This window comes from Trichosurus vulpecula, chromosome 6 (genome assembly GCF_011100635.1).
Source record: "Trichosurus vulpecula isolate mTriVul1 chromosome 6, mTriVul1.pri, whole genome shotgun sequence".
NCBI classification, from domain to species: Eukaryota; Metazoa; Chordata; class Mammalia; order Diprotodontia; family Phalangeridae; genus Trichosurus; species Trichosurus vulpecula.
Window position 1 is genome coordinate 2,528,409 of NC_050578.1, and position 24,657 is coordinate 2,553,065.

The 24,657-nt window shown below is 50.2% G+C and overlaps 1 protein-coding gene across 7 annotated transcripts in view; it reads right to left on the bottom strand.

The window, feature by feature from the left end:
• MTUS1 (microtubule associated scaffold protein 1) overlaps positions 1–24,657 on the bottom strand; it is a 120,893-nt gene that overhangs the window by 56,737 nt on the left and 39,499 nt on the right. For 6 of the 7 annotated variants that reach the window (XM_036762908.1, XM_036762905.1, XM_036762907.1 and 3 more), the window contains one exon: positions 23,460–23,658. In XM_036762908.1, coding sequence (XP_036618803.1) covers positions 23,460–23,658 — 199 coding nt within the window. Of the gene's footprint in view, positions 1–7,010; positions 7,558–23,459; positions 23,659–24,657 lie in introns of those variants that run through there. The other variant, XM_036762911.1, reaches the window with a different exon arrangement.

Here is a 24,657-nt window from a genome sequence, read left to right on the forward strand (position 1 = left end):
AAAGCCCTTTGCCGGCTCCATTGCTTACAAGAGAGCCACACAGCAGCCCGAGGAGTCAGGAGCTTGGATGACCCCCATTTTGTAGGGGACCATCGGGGCAGGCAAAGATCAAGGGACACACATGGAGTCTGAAGTGAGACCTGAACTCAGGTTGACTCCGAGTCCAGAGCAAACCAGGAATCCCCCTGCCAACAGAGGTGCTCAGGGAAGTCCCAAGCCCGCTTCCTAAGACCATGCCAAGCCGCCTTCCCAAGTCACCGGAGGGTCTTGAACAAACTCATCCTGCTTCTGGTTCACACAGCTCCAGCTTGCCCCACCCCAACCTGCCTCCCAGCCAGGGTCACCGCCATTCCCTGATGCCCACTCACTGAGCTGCCCTTGCCAGGGGAGGAAGGAGGGTGTTCAGCTTGGCCAGGCCTCTTCTCCAGCCCAGGGCCACACAGCCCTGTGCACAGGTCATGGGACGCACAGTGACAGGGCCCTCACCAATGTCCAGGCCTGCTGTAGGTGTCCCATGGACATGGGTCTTCCAGCCCTGCACATGCTCTCGCTCACAGCTTCTAGGCAAGAGACAAATGCCCCCAGCATCACTCACGGGCCAGCTTTCACTCAGAGGGCAAACAACATTCCCAGGTCAAGTTGTGCAGGTTTAAATGCCAGCCCCCTTTAGACACTGGGAGCTAGGACCCTGGTGTTTCTGGGAGCTCATCGCCAGCATGGGGTAAGTCATGTTTCAACAATCTGGCTGGCAGCTGTTGTGGGGGTGAAAGACCAACACAACCCCAACAACAAGAACGCTACCAGCACGCTGCAAAAGCACGGGTTCTTTTGATCTGCTTAACTAAGGAAAGCTAGGTGAAGGGGTTGACAAGCTTACTTTAATTCAGCATACAAATATCACTCACTTAGTTCAGGGAGAAAAGCCCGCACACTAAACTTCAGAGCAAAATACAAACAAAGTACAAACATCGACAGACAGACCTTGTCTGATTCAAATCCCAATACATAGTTACCAGAGTTTAACAAAGTCCTAACATCTGGGTTTACGAGCTAGAGGGCTCTTAGCTACAGCTGCCCAGAGTCTCTGCCTCAGCACCACCACAAGTGAGAGCCCTAAAGAAATGGCTCTGGCTTCTCTTCTTATACGGCTTCAGACGTCATCGAACATCATCTGAATGACCAGAATTTAGGCTGCTATGATTGGCTCTTGAGTTAGCCCCTCCCCTTAGGACCCTGGGAGGTTCACATCCACATAGGTTAGGTCAACACCTAATAGGGGTTAGAGCCTGGGGCTTAGCACTTAGTAAGACTCAATGAAATACACTGAATTACTCAAAGCAAACAAAGCCAAACTCTTCAAGGGCACTTGTTGAACTAAGTGCTAAGAGCCCATTTTGCTTACCAACACACGGTGCCAAGCCCACAACCAGCAAGCCTCAAAGCAACGGCCGTGGCCTCACTGGCATCACCCATCACCAGTGGGGCTGCCCGTGGTGCCCAACCAGCCCAAAGCTTTCTTACTCCTGGCACTAAGTGGGTCACTTCCCCCTTTATAGAATGTCAGAGGAAAGTCCAGTGCCACCTGCAGCTGGCACCATCCTGAGCTTCCTAGCCATGGAAGGGGAGGCAGCAGTGGTGGTAAAGATGGATGGTGACAAGGGGCAGAGGCCGTGTGAGCCAATGAGCAGAGCACCCAGTCTGGAGCAGGGTTCAAATCTCACCTCCGACATGAACAAACTCACCTCCATGTAGAAAATGAGAGGCTGGCCTGGGAGGCCATGGAGGCTCCTCCAGATCTCACTAGGGGCCCACCATGAAACTCTGGCCCAGAATGGCCAGGCATTAGCTCAGTGAGCCCCTTCTCTTGGCACCCCACCCCCCGAAGGCAGGCTCTGCTTCCTTTGGGTCTCCGTAGGTCTGGAGACACAAGTCCTAAGCCTCATAACTCTGAAGGTTCTACAAGGGTCCCCCATCTGATGGGGGAAACTGAGCTATGACCACAGCGCTGCAGCTGGTAAATGTCTGAAGGGAGACTGGCCACTGCCAAGGCCTTCCTCACACTTCCTTCCATCACACTCATTCTGCCATGCTCCAGCCCAAGGATGGGGTAACTCAAGACCACCCCTTCCAGAAAGCCTTCCCCAATCCCCACACAACTCATGCCATGCCCGCCCCACAGACCTCACATCTGTCCTGCATTTCCTGAATGTATGAGACAGAGAGATACAGAAAGAAGAGAGACAGAGACAGAGAAAAGGAGAGAGATGGAGAGAGACAGAGACACAGGGAGAGAGAGAAAAGGAGAGACAGACAGAGACACAGAGAAACAGAGACACAGGGAGAGAGAGAAAAGGAGAGACAGACAGAGACACAGAGAAACAGAGACACAGGGAGAGAGAGAAAAGGAGAGACAGACAGAGAGAGACACAGAGAGAGAGACAGACACAGGGAGAGAGAGAAAAGGAGAGACAGACAGACAGAGACACAGAGAGAGACAGAGAGACAGAGACACAGGGAGAGAGAGAAAAGGAGAGACAGACAGAGACACAGGGAGAGACAGAGAGACAGAGACACGGAGAGAGAGAAAAGGAGAGACAGAGAGAGACACAGAGAGGCAGAGAGACAGAGACACAGAAAGAGACAGAGACACAGGGAGAGAGAGAAAAGGAGAGACAGACAGACAGAGACACAGACAGAGACACAGAGACACAGAGAGAGACAGAGAGAGAGAGAGGTGGGGGGTGGGGGAGAGAGGAGAGAGAGTGACCTTGGGTGAGTGACTTCATGATGGACCTGTGCTGGGTTCAAATCCTGCCCCTGGGTGACTACATCGATGTGACCTCCAGGAAGACATCACCTCTCCTCTTGGGCTTCAGTTCCCTCATCTGTGAGCTGACAGAGCTGGCCTTCCTGGTGTCTCTGGCCCCTTCTCCCAGCTTTCCCCAAGCCTGGTAGCTAGGCCACCTTTCCTCCTCAAATTACCTTGGACTTATTCTCAGATTCATAGGATCAAAGACTTCAAGCTGGTCGAGCCTCCCTGTAAGGAGGCTGAGGCAGGGACTGGGCACGTGACCTGCTCAGGGTCATACGGTTGGCGAGTGTCTGCGGCAGGATTTGCACCTGGGGCTTGGTGACTCCACACCACAGAGTGGAAGCTTCTTGAGGGCAGGGCCCGGCATCATCCTCACATCCTCAGTGCCCGGCACAGCCTAAACTCATAATAAAGGTCTGCTGTGCATGAGGTGTGGACCCACCAGGAGGAGGGACTGAGCAGAGCAGAGAGGACTCCTCCTCCCAGAGGCAGCCTGGTGGGTAGGAGCAGTAGGAAGTGGGGCTCCAGCAATGAGAAACCAACCCCCACATGAATGGGGAGACCTGCACCCAGACAGGAGAGGGACCCTGATCCTTGTGAGACCTCTGCATGGGTGAGAGGGGAGGCAGACCTGACACCTGGTGGCTATGGGGGTGATAATCCTAATTAACAATTAACTAATTAATATTTACATAGAGCTTTAGAGCCTGAAAATACCATATCATTGGAACCACCCTGGAGGCAGATGCTATGGTGGTCCACATTATTCCCCCATATTACAGATGAGCAAACTGAGGCCAACAGAGGTTAAGTGACTTGCCCAGGGTCACACAGCTAGTAAGCGCCTAAGGCTGGATTTGAACTTCTCCACTTCGAGTCCAACACCCTATCCACAGTGCCTGCTAGCGGCCACAAGCAACACCATCTGCACAGCCTGAAGAGAGAAGCCCTAGTTCAGAAACCCGTGGTCTGAGCAGCATCTTACACGCATCTATTTATCTCTCCATGGCCTGCTACAAAATACGTAGTCTAGAATGAAGGCAAGGTCACTAGAAGGGAGGGCTGTTTGGCAACCCCTTTACTGAAGGGGCTCAGGCCTAGGCCCATTCTGGTTTTTATGCCAGGTTAAGTAAAACTGGTCCCGTAGCTGACATCTTTCTACTGCCCTGGGGGCTTGTAGAGGATTGGTGGGCAACATAAGATTTTTGAGAAAGACAGGAAGCAAATTCAGTGCCTGTCTCTGGCATGCAGTAGGCACTCAATGATTGCTTCAACCAGTAAATGAGATGCTGTACCAAGTAGGCCTTGGTGGATGGACTATATCCACAGGGGAAATGCTGGAGAGGAGCAGAGCCCTTGGAGGTTATTACTTAGAGATTCCTACAGTCGGTGAATCTCCTTCATTGTGTCGGGGGCGAAAGGGAACAGAACATGCCTTTAATCAACCATCCCCCATGCCTAGATTGCCCATGAACCATCACCTACACCTACTGAAATCCTGGTCATCATTCAAGGTCAACTCCAATCTACCCTGAATGCTTGCTGAGCTAAGAGACTATTCTCTGTGTCCTCTGAATTCAGAGCCCGCCGTTGGCTGTCTTGTGCAGGTATCCCATCCCACTGGACGTGTGGCCGTCTGCTCCCACGTTCTCCTCTCCCCAACAAGATGGCAGAGGCTGGGGCAGTGCCCAGCACAGGGCTCTCTTCCTCCTAGGTGCTAGATCTGTCTTTAAAAACAATCGTGTCCCCCAGGGAGATCCAAGACAGAAAAGTCCCCCACGTACAAACCCGTTTCTATCGGTAGGTTTTGAGAGAACAAAAATGCAAACCAATGGAATGCCCATTCACTGGGAAACAGACGAACAACACTGTGTGAACGCAATGGAACATCGCTATTTTGTGAGAAATGACCAACAAGGAACCATGAGAAGACTGGTGTGTTGGGGAAGAGAGCTGGGCATGGATACCATGGCTCTGTGGGCAGGGAATAAATAAATCCTCACCTCCAGCAGAGCACCCACCCAGAAGGGACCCTCCTCATCCCTTGAAGAGGAGACCCCAACATGAGCCGTCCTCTCACCTTTATAAAAATGTTCCCCAGTAATGTGGGGCCAATGAGCCAGAGTTGGAGAAAGGGTCTGTCTTTTGGGGGGTCAGGTTCCCCCAGTTTTACTTAGAATCTGAGCACTTTATGGGAGGGGGTGGCCCCTGAGCCATGAGTAACAAATTGAGGGAAAGGAACGAAGCAGGTACAGCGAGACAGCAGGGAAATGAGCAGAAGGCTGGAGTTCAGGACCAAGGGCAGCCAGGTGAGCGTGGCAGATGGGGCAAGGGCTCTCTGCAGGAGCCAGGGATGGACACAAGGCACAATTACGGGAGAAGAGAGAAGAGGAGAGAATCGCCCTGGTTCTGCAGTCCAAGGATCTGAGTTCAAATTTCACCTTTAACACTCAGACTATCCAGGCAACTTCTTCACCTCCCTTAGCTTCCCCGGCTAAAAAGCAGGGCTTGGCCCCATGTCCTCAGAGGTTCCTCCTACATTCAGAGCTATCATTTTCCTTAAAGGCAGCGGGCTGGGGCAGTGGCCAGAGTACAGAGCCTGTAGACAGGAAAGCATGAGTTTAAATCCAGCACACCCTAAACGCACCTTACAAAAAGGAATCGGACAAGAAGAAATGGGGAAATCAGCTCCCAGGACAAGCCGCCTGCTTGCTGAGGGCCAAGGAAGCCTGCCAAGGCTGTTCTCCAAGACGCTCAGGGGCTCAATGAGGGACTGGTGATGCCACGGGGCTTTCAGCCTCGGAGGTGCCCCAAGCCTCAGTTTTCCCACCTGCGAAACGGAGGCAACAGTGGCTCCAGCACCTTCCTCACAGGGTGGCTGGAGTCTCAGGCGACACATTGTTAAGGTAAGTGGTTTGTGAACCATAAAATCATACTTGCGCTAGTAACAGTATTCCTGACAATTCCATGAACACTTCCAAATCCTTTTCCTACACTGTGACTGCAACCCCAGATGACCTAGCAGCACATTTTTTTGGATTACATTGAAAAGCATTTTATCTAAGAGCCAAGAAATCTGCAAGCAGACGGATTCCTTGTTGTGCAACAAAAGGCTGTCTGAACCCAAAGAGAAGACCGTGCATGCCTCATTCTCCAAAAGTCCCCAGTGGGCTGGAAAAATAGGGACAAAATGTGACAGTCTGCTTACACACGCGCAGACACACACGCACACACACGCCCTCCCTCCAGCAGCCTCTCCAAGGCCAGCCTTCCAACCATCTCTTCGCAGGCAGGTTCACCGATTTGTTTACCCTCATATCTGACCATTACACACCCAGGCATAGATAGCCAGCTCCATCCAATGCCAAAGCGGGGAACACCCCAAGCACCTGCTCCAGCTGAGGCAGAGAGACTCCTGCCACCGCCTGGCCCTCCCTACTCCCCAGGGCATCCAGGCTCCCCAGGCTCAGGACTCCTGCTGCCCTACACCAGCCAGCCGTCTAGCTCTCCCTGACCCGGTGCTGAAGGCTGCAGCTAAAGGGCCCACACAACAAAGGAATGAGCTGACTCGGCGAGAAAGCCGCGCCCCCCCCCTCCCCGCCCCCATCCTCCCCTTCTGCTCAGGGCACTTTCCAGCCACTCTGGAAACAGAGAGGATTCTCCATCAGCACGAGCTTCCTTGGAGGGGACAGAAATGGCCCGATCTCACGGTGAGGAGAAACAGTAGAACCTAGGATGTCCCTGTGTCTCACACGCGCCCACACACACACACACACACCCCAAACGGATTTCTAATGGTATGCTGGCGGTAAGCCCTTTTCTCTCCCCCCACACAATTACACACAGAACTTATTTATCCCCCCCTTCCTCTCTGCTCCCTTAGGACTTAAAGCCCATCGGACAGACACCCCGTCTGGTGGGACAGCCCCGGTTTCGCGCTGCATTCCACGGAATGCGCCACCCCGGACTCTAGAGATCTCCTTGCCCAGGGGTCCTGCCCATGCCGGGATGCCCATCTCAACCTTCACAGGGCCATGGCCCTCCAAAAGCCATCGGGGGCCAGCTTCACCTCGCCCGATCGCGCCCCCAGCTCGCTCCGAGGACCACACGGACTGAGCCCTTAGAACACCCTCAGAAAGCGGAACACCACCGGACAAAAGAAGCCGAATGCAAAATCAAAGCCGAGGCGGCCACCTACTTCGTCTCCCCGTACAGGCGGCTAACAAAGGCGCCAGCCAAAGGCTGTAGGAGCCCACCACCAGCAAGGTGAGCAAGGTGACATCACAGGGTCTCTGCGACTCGGCCGGAGGCGCCAGGGTGGAATTGATGAAAACCCGCGAAGAAGCCTCAGTCTCTGTGCAGCTGCGGAATCCCCCGGGGCCGGTCATTTAAAAGGCTCGGAGCCGGCTCAAGCCCCGCGAGCTGCAGCCATGTTCCCTCGCTCTCCTCCTTCTGCTGGCTCGGAGTGAATTAGGAGGCGGGGGTGGGGTGGGGGGGCACAGCTGGCAGCCTGCTCCAAGGCACACGAGGACCAGGATCAGGGATGGGGATGCTGAGCCTGCCCCCGGGGCGCATCTCCTCCGCCAGGGGCTTCAGGGCTCCGGGGGAGCCCCCTTGGGTGAGAAGCACCGGCCAGCACACAAAGCATCTTCCAAGCTCCTTTGGAGCTTCCGTTAGCTTCGGCACCGAGAGAGAGCGGCCGAGTCAACATGGCTGTCAGCTTCTCCATGGAAAAGACCTCGCCCCCCCACCCCCGCCAGAGCCTGCTCCCTAATGTCAGAGCACCCAGAATACCCCAGCCCCCCACCACAGGCAGCCTGGGGGCACGGGGTGGGGGCCCAGAGGCACCACGCAGGGCACAAGCCCCACGTATCAAGGCGCCTTAGCGGAACAAGGATTTGTTGTATCTAATTCACACACACACACACACACACACACACACACACACACGGGTTACATAGGACGCTTCATCCTATATTCATCTTATATCATCACAGATTCAACGACACCCCAGGGGAAGTATCCTCAAGGAGACAGGCTCAATGACATTCCATTTTAACTCCTCCCTTCACTACTCGGTGTAAGCATCCCCAATGTGCCTCCTGAATAGAAGAAAACCAGATGCTATGGTCCAAATTCATTGACGGGGGGAGGTGTAAATTCAATCGAATTCAACTCAGCCAGCATTTATTAGACACCTTCTACGTACAAGTCCCCATAAAGAGGTAAGAGGAGCATTTCATTCAAACGGGATCTCTCCAGGGATTGCTTGAATACAATCCAATCAGCAGACGTCCCTCAAATGGATCAGAATCCTCTTCAAGGCTCCACTCCCCAGCACCCAGCATGGAGCCCATCCAGACTCTTATCCTATTAGGATCCCTAGCATCCTTCAAACACAGATGAGGTACCGCAGATGAACAAAGCCTTTCCTCTGCACCCCTAACTTCCTTGTGCACCTCGCCTCTCTCCCATCCCCCACGCTCCCCTCCACAAAGAACTGTTTCATTTTCATCTCCATCTCCCTACGCGGGACTGAGTCACAGCAGGAATGCAAAGTCACTTCAGTATTAGGAAAACTATGAGCACAATGGATCATATTAATAATTCAGTCAGTCACATGATTCTTTCGAAATACCTTATGGGAGGAATGGAGGGGTAATGTAACACATGTACAAGTAAATAAATGCAGAAAAAGCTTTGGACAACATGCAACACCCATTTCTGCCATTAAAACAACACTAACCAGCACAGGCACACCTGAACATTTCCTCGACATGTGAAGTATTATCTAACCAAAACCAGGAGCTAGAAACTAGAGGGCTTCCACTGAAGCTGGGGTAAAGCAAGGATATTCATTAACACTACTCTCCATGAACATGGCCCAGGAACCGGAGCTAATAAGAAAGATGAGTTTCAGGAACAGACAGAGGCAAAGAGGAAACACAAATATCCCATTTGTAGGAGATTTCATGGTCTCAAACCCTACAGAGTCAAATAAAACATTCAATTTGGTCACGTCCAACTCTTGGTACCCTACTTGGGGTGTTCTTGGCAGAGATACTAAAGCCATTTGCCATTTCCTTCTCCTGCTCATTTTACAGATGGCAAACAGGGTTAAGTGACTTGCCGAGAGTCCCACAGCTAGTAAGTAGCGGAGGTCAAATTTTAACTCGGGTCTTCCTGACTCCAGGCCCAGCGCTCTATCCACTGCACCACCTAGCTGCCCAATAAAGTATTACCTGGAACGACTTCTGCAAAGTAGTATATATAATAAATCCACGCAAATCACGAGCCTAAGTATTACCAGCAAAACCCAACAGGAAGAGATGGAAAAAGAAACTTCATCAAAACAAATACAGAACGTATAAAATACTTAGAAATCCATGAATAGGACGATAAAACCTTTTACAAAAAAAAGGCAGACCTAAGTAAGCGGAGTGATACTAATTGCACATGGTCAGGCTATGGCAATATAATAAAAATGACAATCTGCCTATGTTATTTTATTTCTTCAGGGCCACGCCAATCAATGCATTACTTTAGAGTTAGGAAAAACCAAGAAAACTCATCTTCAGAAAGAAAATATCAAGGTTCTCAAGGGAAGTTATAGGAAGATAGCAAGAAAGTATATCTAGCGCACCAGATCTCAAAACTATGTGAAAAAGGAGTAATCAAACTTTTTTAATATTGGCTAAACAATAGAAAAGTTCATCAGCGGAACAGACTAGTGCAAAAAATAGAGAAGGCAAATGATTATAACACCTCAGGGGCAGGTAAACCCAAAGACTTCAGTTATTAGGATTCACTATTCATCAAAAACTGTTGGCAAGCAGCCTAGCAGAAAGGAGGTAAAGACCAAGCTGCACACCATATGTCACACCAAGCTTCAAACGGACACATGGCCTAGATAGAAAAGGTCACGTAGAGAAAGATGAGAGGAGCAGGAGGGAAAACACATGTTGCTGCAGCGGACACAGGAGGAGCTCGTGACCAAATATAAGGGATGGAGAGGATCATAGAAGATACCATGGGTAATTTATATTACATGAAATTGAACTGGCTCTGCACGATAAAACCAATACTGTTAAATTAGAAGTGAAACAGTTAACTGGGAGGATTCTTTGCAGAAAGCTTCTCTGATAAAGGTCTGACATCCAGGACATACAAGGAATTGAGCTGGATACAGAGTGTCTCAAAAGTCTTTGTTCATTTTGAAGCTGAAAACTATGCTGAGGGCAGCGAGGAATAGAGCATCGGCCCTGGAGTCAGGAGGACCTGAGTTCAAATCCAGCCTCAGACACTTGACACATGTCCTAGCTGTGTGACCTTGGGCAAGCCACTTAACCCCAACTGCCCTGGATTTCCCCCCTCCAAAAAACAAACAAACTGTGCTGAGACTTTTAGGACACCTTATATAAGAACGACAGCCATTCTCCGATGAATCGAGAGTCAAACAGTATGGATGAGTAGTTAATTCTCCAAGGAAGAAATTCAAGTAATCACCAGCTCTATGAAAGGATGCTCCAAATCGCTATTAACGAGAAAGATGCAAATTAAAATAACTCTGAGGTTCCATTTCATGCTTATCAAATTAGCAGAGTCCACAAAAAAGGAAAATGACATTTGCTGGAGGAAAACAAGTACACTGGTACATAGCTGGTGAAGCTGTGAATTAGTCAAGCCATTCTGGAAAGTGCCTTTGTAACTATGCCTAAAAGCCACCGAACTTCTGACCTAGATGACCGTTACTAGGCCTATATTCCCCGAAGAGATCGAGAACAACAGGAAAAGCCAGCACGTACGCAGACATTGACAGCAGCTCCTTTTTTAGTAGCAAAGAATTGGAAACTTGGGGGGCCCATCTACTGGATAATGGATAAACATGTCCTTTGTCTTTCTTTGTAACCCTGTTGTTTAGCACAGTGACTCACATACAAGAAGCACTTAATAGATGCGTGTTGATTATTTTCTATCTACTTTGTACGTGCATATATGGTTTTGTTCAGGGGGGTGGTAAATTCAGAATAGACAATTTAAAACAAAAAAATGCTTGTTAAGTTGAAGATCAGTCATTTTTGAGGCAGCCTGACACAGAGATCGGGGAGCCAGGCTTCAAGCCAGAAGGACCAGGGTTCCAGTCTCACCTCTGACACTTAGTGACTGTCTAACCTTTCAGTAGCCCTATTAGGTGTGTTTGTGTGTACACATTTTAATCATTTCACAGTGTGCCTACAGGATGACAGCACTGGATGGAGATGATCCAGATTAGCCTAAACCCAGGACACAGCATTTATCTTACTTCGTTCCTTCTGGTCTTGGTTATGCCCCAAGCTGGGGTGCTCTCCTAGGCTGTAGGAAGGATAAATCAATCTTCCTGTCCAAACCCCAGTACCTTTTAAACATTCATTCCCAAGGGATGCCACACTGGGGCACACTCCCCTAAATGCATGCTCACTCCAGCCCATTCTAGTCTAGAAGGAGGCAACGTCAGATCTTCCTATTGAAAGGCAAATATTCTGAGAGCGTCTTTGGAATTGTGTGCATTTGTCTCCTAAGTAAAATGCGTTTATGAAGGCCAGAAAAACAAGAAAGTCTCTCATTTGGAGGACATTAAAAATGTTTCACAGAGCCAGGCAGCGTCTGAACTACGTGAAGACTTCCAGGAAGGCCAGACATAGATCTAGGCCTCTTGGAGTTCAAATTTCCTGGGGTCACAGGAACCTAGAGCTAGAGCTGCCATTCAGATCTGAGACCCACAGACGAGGAGTGACTTGTGCAAGCTTGTCCAGGGACTAAATGTCAGCACCAGGCCTGGAAATCCAAAGGCTGCACTTGCTGACTGAGTCTTGACCGTGTGATGCTCGAACCCTGAGGTTGCTTCAGGCCAAAGCTCAGCATGTTTGGGGAGGAAAGCTGGGAGGGACGTGAAGAGACACAGGATGCACTGTACAGAAAGCAGGCCCGTGGGACATGGATTGTGTGTCCAGGGCCCTGTGACTCTGACACACCTTCCCCTGCTGGGGGGCGGGGAGGGGTCTGGAGCCACAAGGAAGAGGGTTTATCAAGGAGCCTCCTCTAAGGCATCCTGGACTTAAATAACCCCATCTCAGAAAAAGAAATTGAACAAGCCATCAATGAACTCCCTAGGAAAAACTCCCCAGGGCTAGATAGACTCACAAACGAAGTCTATCAAACATTTAAAGAACAATTAATTTCAATATTATATAGACTATTTGGGAAAATTGGCAAAGAAGGAGTCCTACCAAATTGTTTTTATGATACAGATATGGTCTTGATACCTAAACTAGGAAGAGCCAAAACAGAGAAAGAAAATTATAGACCAATTTTCCTAATGATTATAGATGCAAAAATTTTAAATAAAATATTAGCAAAAAGATTACAGCAACTTAGCATGAGAATAATACACTTTGATCAGGTTGGATTTATACCAGGAATGCAGGGTTGGTTCAATATTAGGAAAACTATCAGCATAATTGATCATATCAACAACAAAACTAGCAGAAACCATATGATTATCTCAACAGAAGCAGAAAAAGCTTTTGCCAAAATACAGTACCCATTCCTATTAGAAACACTAGAGAGCATAGGAATAAATGGAGTATTCCTCAAAATTATAAGTAGCATTTACCTAAAACCATCAGCAAGCATTATATGTAACGCAGATAAGCTAGATGCATTTCCAACAAGATCAGGAGTGAAACAAGGATGTCCATTATCACCACTGTTATTCAGTATGGTACTAGAAATGTTAGGTTTAGCAATAAGAAAAGAAAAAGCAATAGAAGGAATTAGAATGGGCAAAGAAGAAACTAAGTTATCACTCTTTGCAGATGATATGATGGTTTACTTAGAGAATCCTAGAGAATCAAGTAAAAAACTACTTGAAACAATAAATAACTTTGGCAAAGCTGCAGGATATAAAATAAATCCACATAAATCCTTGGCATTCCTATACATTACTAACAAAGCCCAACAACAAGAGATAAAAAGAGAAATTCCATTTAAAGTTATTGTAGACATTATAAAATATTTGGGAATCTACCTGCCAAGCCAGGACCTATATCAACACAATTACAAAACACTCTTCACACAAATAAAGTCATATCTAAAGAAATGGAAAAATATCAGTTGCTTGTGATCAGGCCAAGCTAATATAATAAAAATGACAATTTTACCTAAAATAATTTTCTTATTCAGTACCATACCACTCAAACTACAAAAAAAAATGTCATAGAACTAGAAAAAGTAATATCAGAATTCATCTGGAAGAACAAAAGGTACAGAATATCAAGGGAATTAATGAAAAGAAATGCTAGGGAAAGTAGGCTAGGTATCCCAGATCTTAAACTGTATCATAAAGCGGCAGTCATCAAAACCACTTGGCACTGGCTAAGAAACAGAGGTGTAGATCAGCGGAACAGCTCAGGTGCACAAGACACAGTAGTCAATGACTGCAGTAATCTACTGTTTGTTAAACCCGAAGACCCCAGATCCTGGGATAAGAACTCACTATTTAACAAAAACTGTTGGGAAAATTGGAAAATAGTATGGCAGAAAGTGGACATAGACCAATATCTTATACTGTATACCAAAAAAAAGTCAAAACGGGCACACAATTTAGATATAAAGGCTGACATTATAAACAAATTATGGTAGCAAGGAATAGTTTATCTGTCAGATTTATGGAGAATACAGGAATTTATGACCAAACGAGAGATAGAGAATATTATGAAATGCAAAATGGATAATTTTGATTACATTAAATTGAAAAGTTTTTGCACAAACAAAGCCAATGCAACCAAGATTAGGAGGGAAGCAGAAAACTGGGAAAGAATTTTTACAACTAGTGTCTCTGATAACAACCTCATTTCTAAAACATACGGAGAACTGAATCAAATTTACAAGAATACAAGTCATTCCTCAATTGATAAATGGTCAAAGGACTTCAGAAAAACCTGGAAAGACTTATATGAACTGATGCTGAGTGAGGGGAGCAGAACCAGGAGAACACCATGCACAGTAGCAGTCACAGTGTTCAATGACTGACTTTGACAGGCTTAGCCCTTCTCAGAAATTCAAGGACCTAAAACAATTCCAAAGGACTCAGGATGGAAAATGCCATCCATGTCCAGAAAGAGAACTAGGGAGTCTGAATGCGGAGCAAAGCAGACTCTTCTTTTTTTATTTCTTTCTCATGGTTCCTCTCATTCATTATAGTTCTTCTATGCAACATGACTAATGTGAAAATATGTTTAATAGCAATGTGTACATATAGCCTGTATTGGATTACAGGTCATCTTGGGGAGGGAGGAGAAAATATAAAACTTCTGGAAGTAAATGTTGAAAACTAAAAATAAATAAATTTACTTTAAAAAAAGGCCTCCTGGGGCCACAGCTCCCTCTGCTGTAAAATGAGGGCCCCCAGGGGCCTCTCCCAGCTCTAAGGCTGGGATCCCGAGACAAGACTAATATTGCTAACCACAAATACTGTTAGGTTTAAATGGATTTTTTTAACATTTTCCCCAATTACGAAGCTTTCATTTCCTCTCCCTCCCACTGCTGGTTCCTAAAGCCTTCATCCTCTACATAACCATCCAACCTGCTGTCCAGACTGGAAACAGCAGACGCCACTGCTGGGCATGGCCAGGCCCTGCCACCAGGAGGCACTAGACCATTAAAGTGGCCATCTGGCCTACCAAGCTTCCTCCTCCTGCCACCAACCCCAGCTACCTGCTGGGTCAGATTTCATGTCTAAAATGCAGTTGGGAGCAGAGCTGAGCCAGGAACCCCGTGCTCTGTGTGACATCCCCCGCTCTCAGGCCTGAGCCTCTCCTTGGCTCTACCCTGACCCCTCCCACTGGGCCATTCTGAACTCCAGCCTTGGTTCCTGTCCCTGCTCCCAAGCCCTAGTCATGAGTAGGCCTCCTGGTGCAGCCTACCAAGTGCTCTGTGGGCCCTTCATCCATCCCCTCCTCCCTGGAGATGGCACCTCCCTCTGGCATGGAGGGGGCTGAGGCATGGAGAGGCTAATGAAGGGAAAAGGGGAGCTGGGGGGCAGCCAGAGGCAAAGGTGATTGGTCATTTCTTGGGGTTGCTTCTGGGTATCAGAGATGTGCTAGCCATCTGTCAAGAGGGGACGTTATCCCTTCCTACCAAGAAATCAGCTAAAAGCTCCCAAGCCAATTAAGGGCAGCCCTGTTGAATCCAAGTCAGGGAAACAAGAAGGGTCCTAATCTGAACAGCACAGCTGGAGGCTGTCCCCAGCAAGCAGGCGGGTTCGTGTTTCCAGGGGCAGCCCCAAGACTCAGCAGGCACAGAAATTAGCCGAGTCTTTCCAGCTCCCATGTTTGTGATGGGGCCTGGGGAGGACTGCCAAGTACACTGTCCCATCTTTCAGCCCCTAAAATGGGGTTCTATATCTATCATACACTAAGTAAACAGGGATTTGCTCCATCAGGTCTGTCCCTGCCCTGTTTTATTTCAAGGACAGTCAGAGGTCGAGGACATGGGCTGCCTCACCTTCTCCCTTCTCAGGCCAGACCCAACCTCACTTAGGCCTAAGGCCTCCAATCCACCCTGGTTCCTCTGTCTTTGGTGACCACCTCCTAGCCCCTCCCTCACTCCTTCCCTTCTCCTTCCTCCTGGGCTGCTGGCAGACTCATCTTCCTACCAGCTCCTGGTCAGTGGGCCCTCCTTTCACAAAACCATTGAGGAGCTAAGAGGAAGTCATACTCAGTCAACTCCCCCACTAGACTGGGCTGGAGTTGGGACGGGGCCACCATGATGGTGGCAGCACGTCCTCCTCTGGGTCCCAACCTCTCCTGCTCCGCATGCATGGCTGCCCTGGCCAAGGAGGAGACCCCTCTGAGTCCTGCTCAGGGCCAGCCTGGACTGGCAGCCTGCTGGCTGAACTCCCAGGCTGGAACAACTCCTTCACTGTCTTCCTATCCCATCCCCTTCCCTGCCATTTCTAGTCTCAATTCCTCGTTAGCCTTTTGTAAGTCTCAGCCTTATTCCCCCAGTGAAAAGGAATACGTGCTCCCTGAGGTTGATGCCCCAGCCAGGTGGGTCCCCACCGATGCCTTGTGCCCAGTCACCATTCACTAGTGATCACCTGATCCACCATGCCACATGCCATCTGCAGAACATTTTCCGGTGGGTACAGCCCACTGTGACTTCTCAGGTCAAACCACCTTCTTCATGAGTCATCGCCTCTTTCCCCAATCTGTTGGGTAGGGCGGAGCTGCCCTCACAGGGTGGCATGGCTTGACAAGCCGGGGAGGTGCCTCCATGCTCAGAGACGCGTCCGTCCCCTTGTCTCTGCACGCACCGTCGGTCTATGAACCGTCATCCAGCGTTCAGGTCTGTCAGAAAGCAGTCTGATCCCCGGCCCACCAGCCGTGACTTCCACCCATGACCCCAGCCCCTGGTCAGTGCGCAGCCAAGCCCTGTCTTCCGGGATGAGCAGAGCTTCCTCCCACTTCACCTCTTACATTGTATGGTCATAGCCATTACAGCTACCAAGGGTACAGCACGGACCACACATAAGTGACCCTCGGAAACTTGGGCTAGCCATGACGAGGACCACACCAACAAAACCACAGCCCGACCCATCCATTCACATCCCACTCTGGAGGTGCCCGGTGACACATACTGATCAGATTTTGGACCCGAGCAGACCCTCAGCCCAACAGGCCTTTCTTTCAGCTTTCTGGAAGACCACCGGGAGTCAGGCACATGGCCCTGTGACTGGGGCGAAAGGAGGGGGGATCTCTAATGGCGATGGGCAGCAGGACATCACAGACAGAATGACACAGCATCTCAGGTGGCCTCGGGGGGCATCCTGGACACCAAGATCATGGCCGCCCCCTGCTTTTCTGCTGCTTCCTTGTCGGAGGCAGGAACCCCAAAGAGTAAGAGCTCATGAGCATCTACAACACGGAAAGATTTCTTACAGAGACAGTCGTGCCCACTTAGCCCTAAATTCAAGGGTTCCCAAGTTAGAGAAATCACAAATTGCAGTGCATTCCCTGATGTAGGTAGCATGCTTCTTGGAGCAATAAGAGGAGGGGCCACACAGTTCCTACATCCAGGGGTATGGGAGTCACTCATTGGCACGGAAGGATCTCTGTAGGCTGCATGCTGACTTGGTTTAAACGTGCTATTATCTGTTTTGTTGTAGTTTTATTTTGCTGAATATTTCCCAATTACATTTTCATCTGGTTCAGATGCTAGGGAGTGTGGTGGGCCCTGTGTCTGACACCCGTCATACAGTATCCTACTTGGACAGGAAAGTCAGGACTCGGACCGTGCAGGTCCAATAGGAAAGGGGTCTAAATCATGAGGTGGCAGTATCAGGGACCCCTTCTGGAAAAATATTTAGTCAAAATGCCAGGAAGTTGCCCATTAGAAGCCCAAGCTGAGGTCTCTTTTTTGAGAGGGGGAGGTGAGCTGATGTACATCCGTTTATGGCTTGCTGTGTCTTCTGTCCAGAAGGCTGTCCTGTGTCCTATATGCATTTGGTAACTTGAGTGCTTGTATGAGATCTGAGGACGTCTTTTTACCCACAAATGCTTGTGGACTAACTGACAGGTGTTTTTGGCATCGCTGAAGATTTTTAAGTGGAAGATCATTTAGGAAATCACTATTCATGTTGAATTTGTTGGCCCCTGAGGTCTCTGCCATCCCCAAGATTCTCTACTTCTGCCACTCTACAGAAGGAGCCTTGGATTCATGGTCAGAGGATGGGGGCCAAACACAGGCTCTGCCATCTTGAGGCTTTGTTCTTGGATGAGTCACTGTCCCTTCTCAGGGCCTCACGGTCGTCATCTAAGATGGAGAGGCTGTACAAGAGGATTTCTAAAGCTCCTTTCTAGTTCCAAATCTTATAATCATATGATCCCATGTTTACCTAAGGTTTTACAAATATGATCAGAGGAAAGAATAGCCTTACAGGCTCAGGAATAGGTACTTTATATTATTATAGATTATAAATACAATATTGTATTTTGTAAACCACAGTCCCTAGCTATTTCAGAATCCATTTTATTCTTTGGGTTTTTTTTTCAAAGTAAAGGAGAAACTACAAGCAAATTAAGAATCAAATGTCTTATTAATTGGTCAGAAATACCAATTAGGTTAACAATGGCTTCACTATAAGAGCAAGGGCCTCATATTATAGGCCTTTAAAAGGAGCTGGGTAATGGTTACTGGGCTTAGAAGTTAAAGCCAAGAACTAAACCACTCCTGAATGCCCCTCCCTTGTTTTCTACATTAAAATTTAATGATTCATCCATTCTAAGAACTCGCTGAGTGCTTTTACACTTACACACACACACACACACACACACACACACATCTCAGAACCTTGGGCTTGGTTTCTGCCGCCTACATTTTTCAGGGAAGGCCTGAAAGGGCAGGTAACCCAGAATACAGCCTGGGGGAGAGAAAGTGAGAGTGTCTCAGGAGCTCCCCAAATATTTGGGCTACAGGCAGCCAAGCCCACTGTGAGGAGGGACAGCTGCTCCTCCCTTGGGGAGGCAAGCCCGGCTCATAGCCCAGTTCTGTGGCTGTGCAGAATCAACATGGGGGAAAATCAAGCTCAGAGCCCCCAGCCCATCAGCAGGCCACCACTACCCCATCATGCAAGCCTCAAACCCCATACACAAGCATTTAATTAAGACAGGAAACAGCTTCACTCACAAGAGTACACAGAGACAGCATCTTGGTGCAGGGGCAGACAAAGGGCAGGAACAGCCAGGGGGTCCCCCATCTCTTCTCAGCATGATCTCAGGCCGGGGCGGAGAGCTGGCTATCACAGAACCGCAGGATATCTTGGCCCCGGCTCCTTCCATCCACAGTCAGTCCATCTCCTCCGCCCACCCACCATCCCCACTCTAACCCAGCCCACGATTTGCCTCGATCTCGGCTCTCTCCCGTGGGGCTCCCTTGGACAGCTGCCTGCAGTGAAATTCTCTCTGCCTCGATGCTGGACCTGGTCCCTGTCCAAGCCCTCCGGCCGGCTCTCTGGACCAGTCATCACACATCCCCCAGCTCCAGGCCCTGCCCCTGAAGCTCTGACAGAGCACTTCCATGGAGGGGAGGCCATCCCTGGCCAGGTCACCTGACATAGCAGAGGCTCCGGCCTCTGAAAGACCTGGGGACCACGGCAGCCACACTGCTCAGAGAGGTTTGTACCTGGAGGCCGTTCTGGGAAGGTAAGTAAACGGTTCTGATTTGTGTCTGTTTGTAGAACTGACGGGCTATGGAGAATGCCAGAGCCTCAGCCAAGGTCCTACAGCTTCCAGAGGCCTGGGCGTCCCAGGTGGCCACGCCTACTACCAATCACAATGATAGTGACCCCTAGCATTTATGGTGCTTTTGTAAATATCTCATTTGATCCTCATAAGAGCCCTCATCATCCCCTTTCACAGATGAGGCAGAGGGGTGAAGTGACTGGCCCAGGGTCACACAGCTAGTAAGTGTCTGAGGCTGGATTTCAACTCAGGTCTTCCTGCCTCCAGGCCCAGCACCTAGCTTCAGAGCAGCCCCTGAGCTCTGGCCATCTGAGCGGCCCCCACGATTTCTCCCAGCTTCCTGCAGAGCACTGTGGGAGAAGCTTAAAGCCAGCCTCTCATCTAGGGGCTGCTGAGGCCCAGAGCAGGAGGGATTTAGCTCCTGGTCAGATCGGGCTCTTCACCACAGCTGATCACTTCATGGATTAAAGGAGCCCGTAAAAGTCCTCGCTGACACCCAGGCTGCCTCCCTGCAAGTCACAGAACTGGACCCCCCCCACGGCAGGCCAGGCCTCGCCTTCCTGAGGCCCCAGCCCCAAAGGAGAACATCGGAGACGTGAACCACCCTCAACATCCCTCCTGGAGCCATGCAGGCTCACACACTTGGGAGGATCAGAGGATCACAGAAGGAACGTTGGAGGCCTCCAAGTGCAACCCCGCCCCCATTTTTCAGGTGAGGGAACTGAGGCACAGACGGGTTAAGTGACTTGCCCAGGGTCATCTAATGTCTGAGGCTGGATTTGAACCCAGGTCCTCCTAGATCCACAGCCAAAGCCCTATCCACTACTGCACACCAGCTCTCTCTAACTCTGGGTGAAGCTTCGTGGGAGTCGCTCTTCTCCTGTCGGAAGCGCTGGGCACTAGGCCTGAGAACCGTTCCACGAGGCTTCCAGACACAAAGACACACCAGCCATGCTTCTCAGAGCGACAGAGGCATTTCCCGAGTAGGGAAGGGACCGAGGCCAGGACGGAGCTGAGGACTACCAACATACTTAGAGTATCAAAGACACGACCTGGGCCTAATTTCGAAAGGCTGGCAGGCCCTCCCCATGCTCCCCTCCGGACAGAGAGGCCAGCCTCTGCACACAGGGCCAGGACACTAGAGGCGCCTGGGGAGGTCGCTGTCCAGCTCGGGCCCAGGAAGGAATTGATGGAAATCGAGGAATGTGCCCCAGGAATTCCTGCTGCTTCCCTGGAATTGCCACAAGGAGGGGGAGGTGGGGAAAGGAAGTGGGGGTGGTGGGGCACAGCCGACACACATTTGGTTTTCATTTCCCACCAAACAAGCTTTCTTTTGTGCCCAATGCAGACCCACAGGCCCACTGGACACCTGGCTGCCGCTGCCTTCTTAACTCTTTGGTGACCAGCCCCTGCCTCCCCCCAGGCCACCCACTCTCCATTCCGGCTAAGGACCTGACTAAAGCCATCCTGTAGATGAGCTGGTTTTTTTGTTTTTTGAGGCAATGGGGTTTAGTGACTTGTCCAGGGTCAGCTAGTAACTGAGACTGGATTTGAACTCAGGTCCTCCCGCCTCCAGGGCTGGTGCTCTATCCACTGCACCACCCAGCCTCCCCTTGTAGATGAGCTCCTACCAAATACAGCACGGCCCCGTCCAGCCCAAAGGGCGTCACTGATGTTAGGAGGGAGATTCCAGGGGTTCACCAGAGGCTGGCTTCTATACCCCAAAAGGTTTACATTGGGGTCACTGAGGCAAAGGAGGGGGGAAGCACAAAGACTTGGCCTTTTCTGTCCCCTTGTCTGGACAGGCAGACTGGAAACAAGCTGGGCGAGTCACCGAACCTCCCCCAGGACAGTTTCCTCCTCCACAACACAAAGGGCTTGGGCCAGAAGGCGCTGGAGGTCCCAGGAGCCCCGGCACGGTACCCACCCCGAGGTCAGCCTCTCTGGGTCAGGGGGCCAAGCAGATTTGGATGGACGGGCACCATAAGGGATCTCCCCATTCCGTGTAGCCCTCTCCTCAGGCACTGGGTCACAGAGCACAATTCTTCTCTCTGGCCTCCCACCAGGCTCTCTGGGAGCCTTCTAGAGACGCAGTCACTTGTCGGCTCAAACGCAGGACTGTAGCCTGGGAAGGAGCCTTGGAGTCTCCTGAGCCTAATCTGCGCGTTTCCTAGAGGAAGAAAGTGAATCCCACCGCCAGGAAGGAGTGAGACTGTCCCAGAGCACACAGCAGGTAGTGGCAGGGCTGGTTCTGTGATCCGGGCCAATGTGAAGGTGGCCACTGCTCCTGCCTCCATCCCTGGTCCCGTCGCTGCTGGAGGCTCTTCCTGTCCAAGCCAGCTCGGATGCTCACAGTTCGCACAGCCGGGGTCCGACAAAGACATGCCCCCTACAGACGAGCCCCATGGCTTACAACGTCCTTACTGAGGATGCTCCTCACCCCTTGTCCTGCTCGATGTCGGCAGAAAGCCAATGATAAAAGGGCTACATCAGCACGGGAGGGTCCCCCCGACTCTTCAGGCAAACACTCGTCAGGGATGCTGGAGCAGGGGCTTCTGACCAGGTAAAGGTTGGGCTACGGGTCCACTGAAGTCCCTCCCAGGTCAGCAGCTCTAAGAATATGGCTGACCCCTCTCTGCTTCCTGTCCACACACCTCTGAGGGGTGGAGGAGAGAGGGAAGGCCACACTGACCGTTTTCCTGGGCCTTCTCAGCAGGTGACCAGCTGGCACCCACTTAGCTGCCCTCAAGACCCCGGCCTGCTTATGCTAACGTAATACCCATGTCACTAGGTCCTCTCACAGAAACTGCTGCTGTACCTTTAAGTACCAAGTGGAATGTTACAGAGGTGGTAGTTTTACTTAAACAGCTTAGCTTCCAGCTTAAAGAAGAGGGAGGGACATTATTTCCTGATGAAGCTGTATCAATCTTGATCTTGCAAAAAAGATTCTGGAAAAAGGTTTTTATCTGGTATTTTGAATGAAGTGAAAGATGAGGCCATTTGTGGTGATGTCTAGAGGCAATGCCGGCCTTAATTTCACATTTGCAGCTAAAACAACGTAAATAGTTTACGTGTTTGTGTTACATTCATCGACGCGCTGTCTATAAATTGTATAGCCAGTAACTTTAATATCAAATTAATCACAGGAGATGAGGGGTTTTGCTATCTAGATGGATATGCTTTCTACTGCTTACAGGAAAAGAGAGTTTTTCTAGTTTATTAAATAATACATAATAAACTGGGGCAGGGATTCTAAATTAGCTGGTTAGTTAATAAAAGAGATGTTGCGACGTAGTTATTCATGAGGACTAGCCAAATGCAGCCCTGCATTACCCTGGAAATCTGATTAGTAGGGCAACATGTCAATAAGGAGACCAAGGGGCGTCCCACAAGTGAGGTTGGCGGACCTCATAACCTTGCTACAGAAGAAAGCTAAAACCCAGGCCGATGGAAGCTCCCAAGGGGGCTGGAAGCCACATAACTACAAGCATGAGATGGAGAGAAGGAAAAGGCCTCTGGGGTCTGGCTGGTTTTCTTCTTCCACCACGTTTGCTTTTGCCAACATTCCGAGAGTGACCTTCAGGTCCCCCTCACCCGAGGCCTGTGATGGCTTTACATCCTAAAGATCGTGCTGCCAAAGCTCAGCTAGAAATGGCCAAGGAGGCAGTGAAGCCCCCTTCCACTGACCCCCATCTCTCCCTGTCTTTGGGACTCAGTTAATGCTTCTGTGAAATGGGGAGGCATAGATGCTGGCATGGCCCTGGGCATGTCCACCTGACCCTCTATGATCACCCTGCCCATTTCTTACATGGACTGTTAGTACAAAAGCAACATAGAAGGGAGGCAGGCCAAGCAGGGAGTTCCCATCTCCTACCCTCAGAGACCTAACTTGGAATTGCAGAACCAGGTGTTGTGGTCTGAAAGGCTGGGCCTTCCTGGGCAATCACTCACACCCCAGTGGGCTGCAGGGAAGGGCCATAGCCTAGGAAATATCCCCTGCACAGCCAAGAACCCAGGTCAGGTCCTCAGACTCAGGCCTGAGTTTGGGAGAGGCAGCATGAAGACAGCTGGCCTTGAAGCCAAGAGGACCCGGGTTCAAGTCCCCCCAGCACATACTGGCTACGTGACCCTGGGCATGAGATTAAACCTCTCGGCTCTCACAGAGACGCCAAGACGTGAAGTTACAGGGTCTGTGCTGATGGAGAGAGATGACCGAGACCCCAGGGAGGGCCCCAAACACAGAAAGCCCTTCCTCAGGAGGCATTTTCCAGGTTTGCCCAAAGAGCAGCTGGGACTTCAAAGAGACCTATGTCACCCACCCAGGAGGATCGGCCTGGCCCCAGGCGCCCAGGGCTGCCGATTCTTACCGGAGCTGGACACACGCCGGGCTCTCTGGGGAGATAAAGCACGCTCAGCGTGGAGATTCCTGGACTCAGTGGTGCTTCGCCTCCGGCAGGAAACCGAAGGCCAGACTTTCATTTTGGGCACAGGGATTTTACTCAGTCCCAAGGGGTCGTGCTTAGACCCATTTCTGCCAGCCACGGTGGGCGATTTCGTTGTGGAAGCCTGTGGGAAAACAGAAAACCGTTTCATTCCTACCACTGGGCCGACCCTCCTTTGTTTCTGACTGTGGGTACTTGAGAAATAAACAGACGTTTAAATAGCACTTTATTTAGCAGAATTTTTTTTTTTTTAAGGAAAAACCTAAAAGTAGAAATTTGGCTGAAAGTAAGAGTCAGAGATCTGGACTCAAATCCTGTCCCTTACTACCTCTTAACCCTTAGAGAAACCACTGGGGCTCTCCCAGCCTTTTTCCTCCCACTGAGAAACTTGACATTTAGGACAAGGTGACATCGAAGGTCCCTTGGCCTCTCAAACCTGGACAATGGCAGGGACGTCCACTCTGAAGGGCCAAGTTGCTTGGCTGCCCTCAGTCCCAGCCTGGGAGCCTCTGGGAGAAAGACTGGAGAGGGGATAGGTGCTGGGCTGGGGGCAAGAGCCCGGGGAAGATCCTCCCTCAGCAGTGACCCTCTCAGACCCCCAAAGGCTGGGCCAAGAACATAATGGGCAAGGCCACGGGGAGTGATGACCCCAAACCGCCACAGCGTGGCCAACCTTCTCCTTCAAGCTGGGGCCAATTTAACTGTTAGTACTCCAGGGAGGGCCAGGAAACCAGAGGCGCACTTCAGTCTGGCAAAGCCAGCCAAACAGTCCCATAAATGGCAATCTGTGTCTGGGACTTAAAGAATCCAGCCACTGCCCCCTCCTACCACCGACAGAGGCTTCCCATCTGAATGAAGAGTCCAAGTGCCCCGCTCTGCATCCCTCACAACGTCCAACATAAACACCTTGAGGTTTGGATCAGGATGGGGCAGCACAGTGGATCAAGTACCAGGCTTAGAGTCCAAAAGACCTGGGTCCCAATCCTGCCTCAGACATTCACTAGCTATGGGAAATCAAAGTTGCTACTACACCAAGTCATTTAACTGCTCTGTGACTCGGTTTCCTCACCTGTAAAATGAAGGAGTTGGACTCAATCTGAAGGCCTAACATTCCTCAAGGCAG